The sequence below is a fragment of the Dinoponera quadriceps genome, unplaced genomic scaffold (assembly GCF_001313825.1).
Source record: "Dinoponera quadriceps isolate SergipeBrazil2010 unplaced genomic scaffold, ASM131382v1 scaffold1231, whole genome shotgun sequence".
Classification (NCBI taxonomy): domain Eukaryota; kingdom Metazoa; phylum Arthropoda; class Insecta; order Hymenoptera; family Formicidae; genus Dinoponera; species Dinoponera quadriceps.
The window spans coordinates 14,163-25,193 of NW_014555301.1; the positions used below are offsets into that span (position 1 = coordinate 14,163).

At 39.1% G+C, this 11,031-nt stretch overlaps 1 protein-coding gene across 1 annotated transcript; it reads right to left on the reverse strand.

Annotated features, from left to right (window-relative positions):
- Positions 1 to 321: 321 nt before the first annotated feature.
- On the reverse strand, positions 322 to 4,855 carry LOC106743773 (luciferin 4-monooxygenase-like). Its single transcript, XM_014617964.1, has 5 exons — positions 4,696 to 4,855; positions 4,334 to 4,507; positions 4,011 to 4,233; positions 535 to 613; positions 322 to 399 (listed from the first exon to the last, which is right to left on the reverse strand). The coding sequence occupies exons 1-5, from the start codon at positions 4,853 to 4,855 to the stop codon at positions 322 to 324; spliced, it is 714 nt and encodes a 237-aa protein (XP_014473450.1).
- Between the last annotated feature and the right edge of the window lie 6,176 nt (positions 4,856 to 11,031).

Genomic DNA, 11,031 nt, shown 5'->3' on the forward strand with positions numbered 1-11,031 from the left:
AACTTCTAACGGATTTCTTATGAGAAAGGTAGTGAGAGAAGATCGCACGAAGATATCGGTCAGTGTGTATTGGTTTTCGGTAGACCTAGGGAGCCATCGTCGTTCCTTTGTATTAAAACATTTAGGAAGGGGATTTCATTGTTTTGTTTCATCTCCATTGTGAACTGGATGTTGGTGTGTTGTGAAATGAGAAAGCCGAGAAATTGGTAGAGTGTTCTCCTTCCATGAAATGTCCTTCTTTCAAATGACAAAGATGTCGTCAACATTTCGATGCCGTTTATGGAGGGCATTTTTTAAGTTGTCATTCTCAAAATGTTCCATTTAGATATTTGCAATGATGGAGGATACAGGAGAAGTCATTGCTGTTTCTGATGTTAGTTCAAAGAAGTCTCTTTGGAACTGGAAGTAGATTGAGGTTAAGCAATGTTCTATTAATGGAAAAAAGTTGGTGGGGATTCTTCCGGAATTTTTGATGATGCTTAGTGTGTCCTGGACCGGCATATTAGTGAACAGCGAGACTACATCAAAACTTACCAAGATGTTGGTTCTTGTTTTGATTTTGCTGATTTTGTCCATGAAGTCCATCGAGTACTTGATGTGAGAATGACTCAGCCTGGTAAGTTTTTAAAGGGATTTAGTTAGATAGCGAGCTAGTAAGAAAGTTGGTTTACCAATATTGCCGACAATGGGACGTAGGGAAAATGATTTTTTATGAATTTCGGGAAGACCATAAAATTTAGATGTTGCTGTATCTCGGAGGGTCATGTTTTTGCTAATGAGGGTGGAGATCAGTATTTTTGAGAAGAACCGTTTTCTTCTCTACTGGCGGTCAGAATGCGTTTTAGTTTCTTTTAAACTTTGTGGTCTGAGCGTATGTCGTTGACTTTATTCAAGTAGTCTTCCCGGTCTCTGACCACCGAAGCGTTCCCTTTGTCTGCTGGCAGAATTAGGATTTTGTTGTTTTTTTTTAAACTTCAAAGTGCTAAGCGCTCTTTCCTGCTTATATTTTGTTTAGAAAGATTAACCTTATGTAAGAAGTTGATCGTCTGACTTCTATTGTCATTGCTTGTCTCTGGGAAAATGTGAAAGATTGCTGTTTTATTCTACGAGAGCTGTATGATAAGTATACATGTTAAGGAAGGAAACGCATTAAAAAAAAATTTTTTTACTTATTTCTCAACAGTCTTCTTTCAGCTCGATACACTTTGTTCAGCGTCATTCCAACATTTTTATGTCAATCAAAAAATATTATTTGTCGAACTCCGAAAATTAGGCCTCTGTTTCGGCAATGACTTCCACGTTTGACGTGAACTGCTTTCCGCCAAGCTATATTTTCATGTATGGAAATAAATGGAAACCGCATAGAGCATGGGGTCTGAAGAATAAGATGAATGAGACAACAATTCGTAGCGTAATTCAACCAATTTAGCTATGTCAATTGCGGACGAGTGAGCTGGTGCGTTGTCATGATAAAGAAGCATATTTTCTTCGCCAAATGGGGCCGTTTCTTCTTCAATTCAGCGTCGAATTGGCTCAATAAGTCAGTGCAGTATTGCCCCATGATTATCCTTTCCTTTTTCAAATAATCGGTGAAAAAGATGCCTCGCCAATCCCAAAAAACGGTGGCCATGACCTCTGCGACCGATAGAACTGTTTTGCCTTTTTTGGAGAAAGTTTGCCGGGTGAAGTCCATTGTTTTGACTGTTCTTTCGTTTCTGGCATGTTGTGATGGATCCATATTTCGTCTACAGTGACGTAACGTCGCATAAAATAACTTTTTCAGAATGCGCTTAAACATGTCCAAACAGTGCTCCGAAGTTGTCATACGACTCCGTTTTTGTTCTACTGTGAGCAAATATAGTATTCATTTCGCCGATAGCTCTTTATGCTCAATTTTTCGTGTAGGTTATTTTGTACGCGTTTAATTCAGACGCGTTTACAATGTCAATAATCTCTCTGATCTTTACCGGGTGGTCTGCAAACACGATATTATGAATTTTTTTGACCATATCCTACGTAGTCATCTGAATCGGACGACTTGAGCGCGCATCATCAGAAACCGATGTTCGGCCACGCTCGAATTCAGTGAACCCATATCTAATAATAATCACTGAAGGTGTATGGTCCATAAAAACGACATGAAACTTCATTTTTATTTCCTCACATATCTTCCCATCCAAAAAAAAATTGAATCAGTGATCGTTATTACGAGGGCGGTTCAATAAGTACCCGTGTTAGACGACAGAGGGCGTTCCTGAGAGAAGTTGGTGTTATCATCGTGTGCTGTCATCTATCAAACGACGGCAAAACAAATTGCAGACTGATTGATAGGTTAGTTTGGATTTGGCAGCCATTCGAGTAAGACGTGTTTCGTGATTTTCGCTAAGATGGAAAAAGAGCAGTATCGTTCGGTAATTCGCTTTTTGATTTTGGATGGGAAAAAATGCGAGGAGATAAAAGCAAAGTTGGATGCTGTTTATGGGGACACTTCGCCATCTATGACCACAGTTAGATATTGGTTCAACGAATTTAAACGTAGGCGAACATCCGTTTTTGATGAGGAGCGACCAGGACGCCCGGCAGACGTGGTTACCGAGGAAATCATTCAAAAAGTCCACGACATGATTCTTGCTGATCGACGAACGAAAGTGCGCGAAGTAGCAAAGGCCGTAGGTGTGTCGATCGGAACGGCAATTAATATTTTACATGATAAGTTGGCGATGAAAANCGTCGATTGCTGGCTACTGCTGGCCTTTTTTCCAACAATGCTTCATTCAGACGGTTTAATTGTGATTGATATCGATCCCCCGTGATACTTTCGTTTGGTCTCAATAGCTCATAATAAACGACGCCGTGCATATCCCACTAAATGCAAAGCATTGCTTTGTGGCCATAAATATTTCTCTTTGGTGTGGATGTCGATGGTTGGCCAGAGTCTACCCATGATTTTCTTTGTTTAGGATTATCGAAGTATATTCATTTTTCATCGCCAGTCACTATGCGCCACAAAAAACTCTTCTTTTTCTGCCTGGCGAGCAGAGAAATAGAGATGTTTAAGNGCGTTGTCGTGCAAAAGCATGACTTTACGTCGATTGCTGGCTACTGCTGGCCTTTTTTCCAACAATGCTTCATTCAGACGGTTTAATTGTGATTGATATCGATCCCCCGTGATACTTTCGTTTGGTCTCAATAGCTCATAATAAACGACGCCGTGCATATCCCACTAAATGCAAAGCATTGCTTTGTGGCCATAAATATTTCTCTTTGGTGTGGATGTCGATGGTTGGCCAGAGTCTACCCATGATTTTCTTTGTTTAGGATTATCGAAGTATATTCATTTTTCATCGCCAGTCACTATGCGCCACAAAAAACTTTTCCTTTTCTGCCTGGCGAGCAGAGAAATTGAGATGTTTAATCGATTCGCAATGGCATTTGCGGTTAATTCGTATGGTACCCATTTTCCCTCCTTTTGAATTTTTCCCATTGCATGTTTGGAAACAGCCATCGGAGTAACATTTAATGCTGCAGACAATTCTTGGAGCGTTTGAGTAGAGTTTTTGTCCAATAATGCCTGCAAATCGGTGTCTTCAAACTTTTTCGGTTGGCCTGAGCGTTCTTTATCATTGACATCAAAATCACCAATCTTAAATCGCTGAAACCATACTTGGCATGTTCTTTCCAATGGAGCATAATTGCCATAAGCTTCGAAAAGCAATTTATTATCTGCAGCTGCAGTTTTTTTCAAGTCAAAGTAATAAAGCAGCACATGTCGAAAAAAACAACTTATCGCGTTCCATATTTAATCAAAAGGAAAAATAGCATTGCTCGCTTAAATGAATCTTTTCGCACAGAATTTTATTGACAAATGTCTAACCTCTAAAATGCATCCAGTTTCAGATGTCAAAATAAATTACACCTACAACTAACGTCATCTAACTGTGAGCCGCAGGAACTAAGTTTACCACCTAATACATTAGAATCGTGCAAAATCAATTAAGAATCCATGATACCTATCATCCTTATCAAAGACACCTTTGGTACTTTCGGGATTTTTGTAATAGCCGTTCATAATACAAGAAAACTTGACACAGATCTCACTATGTACGATGAACTTTAACGGTTTTCCGGTTTCCAAATCTGCTATTATTACACGAACATTTTTACATATATAACCGCTAGACCCGATCCTTTCAGTGTCCTTTTGACAAGAGATCACTCCTGTCTCGGTCATACCTATAAAAATTCATGAACAGTAGGGACAAATTTGAACTTTATCAACGACATCTCTTGGTGCATTATACGATTACATTTGGTAGCAATTGTGAACACACACCATATACCATCGTAATAGAAATATCCGACATTGCCTTTATAATTTTCTCGTGAACGTTAAGTCTGATTGTCGTGCCGCCGAATATGATTTGCCTCAAAGAAAAGATATCATATTTTGTTAAAGCGTTGGCCTTTTCAAATGGTGGAATATCCAAAATTATATTATCCAGTTCTTCTGAAATGGAATAAATACATAAGAGTGTAATTTTATCTTGTCTTGACAAAGAGACATATCACAAATTATTACTCTATTAGGCTAATCTACGAGGACATATCGCAAAATGTATCTCCCGTTCATGTTAAATCGCTGACACAACTTTTTCGCAACTGAATCAATACTGCCTTTTAATTATTTTACGATACCTTGTATTTTTCTATTACTTGGCATTTTCTCAGCGTTAAACTTTGAGAACTTGATCGCTATCGAGTACGATAGTATAGAATCAACCGTCAATATCGCATCGGTAATACAACTTAAGAACCAGAACCATATGACAATGCTACCAGGTACTTTGACGGGCATTTGCTTGGTAGCCGGAGTTGTAAACAACGCCTTATATATTTCCACGGCTTTGGAAAGGCCAATCGTGCCAGAAGACAACAATAACAAGGCGGTATCCTGTATGTTTTTCTTCAATGTACAGAAAGACCCGTCGGTCTCGGCCTTGCCGAAATATCAGTCCATGAGTGAGTGGAATGATTCAAAGCTTTCGGCCTCATCGTAAACTACTATCTTCGGGGAAACGTGCAACTTTATCGAAGTATTAAGAACATCCGTGGGTTTGTCACCGATAATGAAAATTACTTTCGGCTAAGTCAGAAGAAGTATTCCATGCTAATTGAAAATACATATTTTTGTTAATAACTAAGCTTTTCAAGAACAGGGGCAGCAGGAAAGAAAATTGGTCGACGCGGGGACTGACGTCACGCGGGGGAGGGGGAATTTGTAGGTGCGGAGGCTGACATTACGACGGGGCTGACGTCACGGGGAAGGAGGGGCTGACGTCGCACGCGCAGGGATTGATGTTTGTACTGTATTATCGACATTATGTCGGTATTACCATTGTTATCCCTCTTAAGCAGTCAATATTCATCCAACGATCGATATTCCTCCATCGGAAAACGGATCCCACCAGCAGCCCATATTCGATCGCTTGCGGCGGTCTGCTCCCCACCCGCGACCCTTTCTGCGTTCGTCCGCAGCAATGATCCATCCGCGTTCGCATGCCTGATTCGCAACGATCTGCCCTCACCGCAGTCGCATAAATAAGCCCCGCATGGCAAAGAAACGGCTTACAAACGGTAAAGAACGGCAAAGAACGTTTGACGAATGTTGTTTAACGTTTTACGCACGTTTATAATACCGTTTATGAAACGTCTTACGTTTATATAATTCTGCATATAACGTTGTCACGTCCTAGAAGAGAACGCAACGACCGCACTCGCAAACGCGAGTCCCAAGCGTACTTGTATGTCAATGTCACAGACAAGAAGGGTCACTTTACTCCGACGCGAACGTACGCAGGGTGGTCCTAATTTAGGTCAAGGCCGAAACACTTTTTCTGAGATGGGACGGCGAGCGAACTAATTGGGGAAAGAGTTGTGGATTATGGGTGTAACGTCTTTTCGAAGGCATGTTAGGTAAGAATAGATAAAATGACCTGAAAGAAAGAAGGGAAAAAAAGATCTCGAAACTGATTGTTTATCAACTATCCCAGTTATACATGCTGTTCTTGTAATACGGCTGTTTCTATTAAGATGGATACATTCTAATTTTTTTCGATGCATTAACGTATGTATATGGTAAAAAGAAAGGGTAAGTATTAGAGAAATATTCATTTTCTTATTAAATTATAAAAACTGATTTTTATCCAATTTTATTAATTTCCAATAGCATCGGGCACAATAACTTTCAAAGCACATGCCAATAGTTAGTTTTCGGATCCGTGTTTTTTACAGAACTATTTACTCGGGACATTTACACATACGAGGACGGTCTGATAAGTAGTAGGATTTGAAATGAAAACGTAATTTTTCAGAAAAATTTTGATTTATTTTTCAACATAGAACCTTTCATATCTATACACATTTCCTAACGGTGCTGTAACTTTTTAATGACCTCTAAAAAGTGTGATTGTTCAAATTCTGCAAAATAGGCATCTACCTCAGTGACGACCTCCGAAATCGAAGTGAATTTCTTTCCAGCGAGATATTTCGTCATGTTGGAAAACAGGAAACAGTCGCCAAATCTGGAGAATACGGCGGATAGGTGAGTAGTATCTCAATTCGAACAGTTTAGCGATTGCAGATGAATGTGCTGGGGAATTGTTGTCACGGAACAGGACTTTATTTTTGCAAGATGAAGCCGTTTCTTTTTCAGTTCCACACCGAATCGTCCCAGCAAATTACTGTAGTATTGCCCTGTGATATATCTTCCTTTTTCCAAATAATCAATGAGAGTTACACAGCTAGAACCCCAGAATATTGTAGCCATTACTATTCCTGCCGATGAGGCCGTTTTGGCCTTCTTCGGAGCTCCTTCGCTAGGTAAAGTCCAGAATGCTGCTCAGAATGCTGCTTAGTCTCTGGTGTATAACGATTGACCCACGTTTCATCTACAGTCAGAATACGGCGATGAAACAGCTCCAAACACATCTTTGAATTGAATACCCGATTTCGTTTTTGGACCATGGTGAACAACCGCTGTACCCATCGCGACGATAGCTTTCTCATGTGCAATATATCATGTATGATATGTCCCGTACGTTTTTTTGAGATCTTAACCATGTTTGCTATCTCACGCACCTTCACCCGACGGTGGGCCAATATAATTTCGTGCACTTTTTCGACAGAATCTTCGGTAGTAACTTCTTTTAGCCGCCCGGGACGGTCATAATCAAAGACGGATATGCGACCACGACGAAACTCGGCGAACTATAAAAACAATGCTTCTCGAAGAATCAACACCCCCGTAAACGGGTTCCAATTTTTTTTTATTTCTTCACACGTTATCTTATCCAAATATAGAAAACGAATCACCGAACAATATTGCTCTTTTTCCATATTTACGACAATAGCTGAAGTGTTCACTTTAATCGGCTCCCAACGAAAAACTAAGGGACGGATAAGGTTGAAATTTTGACAGGCATTGATTGAAAATGTTTGTGAGCGAATGCACTCACTTTCTCGCGTGCAATGCTCCGCTGGATCAGCCCAGCGCAAGTCACGAAATGCAAGGAAGGATCGGTGTGGTGATGGAAATTCTTTGAAATCGAGCTGCGGTTGCGTAATTGTTTATTCTTCTGTTAAGCCAGAATGGCGATCTGGCCTTTACAATGCAGGCGTGATGATGTTCTTCCTTTTCTTGTGCCACGCGCATCCGCGGTTACAAGACGCAACACGATTCAAGTCAACGATCACAACGTTCAAAATTACAAATATGATTAAATGAAGACCGACAATCACTCGCGAAGTAGTCGCGAGGCCGCGAAAGATGTTTCGTAACAAGATAAAGAGAAAACGTGAGATTGATGTCTCGCACGGACGGTTGACCCGTAGCGAGCCGAGATACGCGAAAAATTAGAACCGAACAGCGTGTTCTAATTTCGATTCGAAAAATCTCTCTCGCTGAGAGTTCGCTTAACGTTTCTTCAACGGTCTCTCGGTGCTCTCAAGGCACCCAGTTTATATACCGATATCACGTTGGTTTTTTTTCAAGCGGAACGAATAAATTGATCGACCTTCGATCGAACGAAGCCTTTTCGAACATATTCAACTGTGGCAATGTTTTTTTTTCCAACATGACAATAAAGTGTTCTTATACCCGAACACGTGATGAGACACGCGTGTTCCATATTTACTTGTATTGTTAGCAATCCGCGTGTTATTGTTTTCGAGATTGTTTCCCGCATCATGCTCGGCTCACATGATGAGCATGATAACATTAACGATTTCCATTTGAATTCAATTAGAATTTTGAATAGAAAGATAGGGTTCTATGATGGTAAAACTGGTTTCGCTGCAGTGGCGCTACCATGCATAAATCCTGCTACTTATCAGATCACCTTTGTACATAGTTTGCATAATTAACCAAATAGTTTTATTTCCCATGTGAGGATTCTCACTTATATGTGAAGCACCTACATAGAACATTGTTTCCACTTACAAATTTTGATCGATATCGTCATCATATTTATTAAAAATCCCATAATATGAAAGAACTTTACCACATAGTAATAGCTCTCTAAATATTCTATAGCTTACAGGAATTTTAATATAAATATATGTGCGATGATTGATTTTTTCACGATTTATTGGTTCCCACAAATATATTGTTTTCTTGTGGGCTATAGTTCCACCAGAATAAACGTTATAATGTACCGTTTGAAATCTTTCATAGTTGTCCCAATGTATATCACGATCCGCATTTTCTTTTTTACAAATGTCCCGTATTTGCATATAAATTTTCTCTTTCCAACGGTAGGACCAACATCAAGGATTAAATGTACTTAACGTCTTGTTTGTTAAATTGATCGTTGGTTCCACATAGACAAAGTTTTCAATTTCGCAGAGACTGCACTGGCGATATGTGCTGCTCATGCGCGGGTCTTTCTCTATGATTTGGTTCCCCTTCGAGGACACAAATTATATCATGCTCATCTATGATTTTAATGTATTATTATGAATGAAACACAAACTTTTTATCACCTTTTTTTGAGATAAATTCTAAGTACACGCCAACAAAACACAAATTACACGACACTATCTGATACGGGGTCGTTGCAATTTGTATGATCGATTACTCGAAACGCGTTATACTTACCGGTTGTGTGTTGTCGCACTGTTTAAATACAGACAATTACCCTACCCACAGCATTTTTTCAACATAATTTATCCAAAATCTTTTTTTCTTTATCCCTATCTGAGAATTGGTTTTGATAAACATCTACTTGAGTGTAGCAAAATAAATTTCATAGTTTCTTATCTACCTCCTATGATACGTCTTATATATAGCTATACATCCACTGGTAATACGGTTGTTTCTGTTAAGATGATTACATTATTATTTTCGATGCGTTACGTCTGTTATATACAGTAAATAAAGGAAATGCAAACTTGATATTGTATACATCATGTATATAATAGCTTATTATGTTTATAATAGCTGATATTAATACAATTATATTTGTTGTGGTTTCAACCATCAGCTAAAAGTTTTTAATACATTTTGTAACGAGCAGTTTTTTCGATGATTTTCACATTGATATTAAATATTGCATCGAGAGAAAAAAATTCTTATATTTTTGTAACATATGCATTTCAAGTAATATTTTTTATTATACACATGGTACGTGTATTGTAGTGCATATATTAATGGGATAGGAGAGGTTTCAAAAGAAAACTGACTCAAATAGTAGAAACGAGGAAAAATCAAGGAAAAGCGTTTAATGTATCGTACACACTTCTGAGCCTCGTTGTGTCTCGTTTCAATCTGTTAATTTCTTGTTGTCACGCCGCTCACGTTCTTCATGCTGTTCGTGCGCACTTGTTTTTTCTTATCTTTCGCCAAAATTTATCGCTACTGTTATTTTTATAACATTACAATATTCACACGTCTTAATATTCAGGTATGTACGAAAGATATAAAATAAACTAAAACTTAATTAATTCTACACTCGGCTATTCTGACTGACAACTGACCTCAGATGTCGTTATCTCGTTCTATGCTATCTGGAGGATCTTCCTGAGGTTTCGTTCAATATTTCATGTGATCTACAGCTGTCGATGTTGCACGTGGGCCTTCTCCTTCACCTCTTTTTTCGACGATATTCCGGTCGTAGTGGACGTGTGTTGATACAGTAAAGAGATAGATTCGTACAGAGTTTGAGTTCTGGTTCGCTTTGGGTTCGTTGAATAGCAACTATATCGTCTTCGTTATATTTAGATGGTGACTTTCGTTGCTTGTTGCAGCTTCGTCTGTTCTCGGTTTGTATTTTCAAAATTGCGTTTCGAGTTTCTCTCTTCTTTTCGTAACTGGTTACGCTTCTCTTGAAAAATGATAGCTCGTTCTGTCTCTAAAATTTTTTTTAGGCGAGGATCTTCATGCAGTCTCATTTTTGTCTTCATGGGCTTCTCGTCGGAGCTCGAATCCTTCCTTGACTTTCGAGATCTCAATCTGCCGTCTTCGCTCCTCCCGTTTTTGACGGCTATCAGCTCCTCCTCGCCCGAGGGGCGATGGGTCTTTCCTCGATCTTTTGATTTTTCATTTCTTCTTCGGTCTCCTTCGAGTGTTTTTGCGAATCATTCTCGGTGATTTCACATTTTCTGCTGTTCTTTCGATTTTTGTTACGATCGTCCGTTGAGGAATCAGGTCTAGCAATTTTTCTACTTTTTTTATTTATGTCCGAATGTTTTCTGTCATAGTCGAAATCCAAATTGGATTCTGCTTTGCTTTTGTTAGACTTATCTTCGTCCATCGATCCATTTCTGGATTTTGGTTTTTCCAGCCTTTTCAACTTTCTCTTGTCTTCAACATCGCTGTTTTCATTGTCCATGGAATTGTAGCGCTTTTCTCTCTTTGTTTTCTTGACCACTTTCATGGGATTCTCGGATAATGCAGATTGTAACGGTTTCTGGGCAGACTTCTTGTCTTCCGTTATTACTTTTGTTATCTTCAGTGATTTGTCGGCTTTTTTCCGA

What these genes read in the sequence shown, in the direction of transcription:
- LOC106743773 (XM_014617964.1), bottom strand. Translation starts at nt 4,855, where the DNA reads ATGCCCGTCAAAGTACCTGGTAGCATTGTCATATGGTTCTGGTTCTTA. An exon ending in GTCTTTGATAAGGATGATAG is followed by an intron (nt 614 to 4,010) that starts GTATCATGGATT and finishes AAAACTTACCAG; the next exon opens with GCTGAGTCATTCTCACATCA. An exon ending in AAACAAGAACCAACATCTTG is followed by an intron (nt 400 to 534) that starts GTAAGTTTTGAT and finishes ATCTACTTCCAG; the next exon opens with TTCCAAAGAGACTTCTTTGA.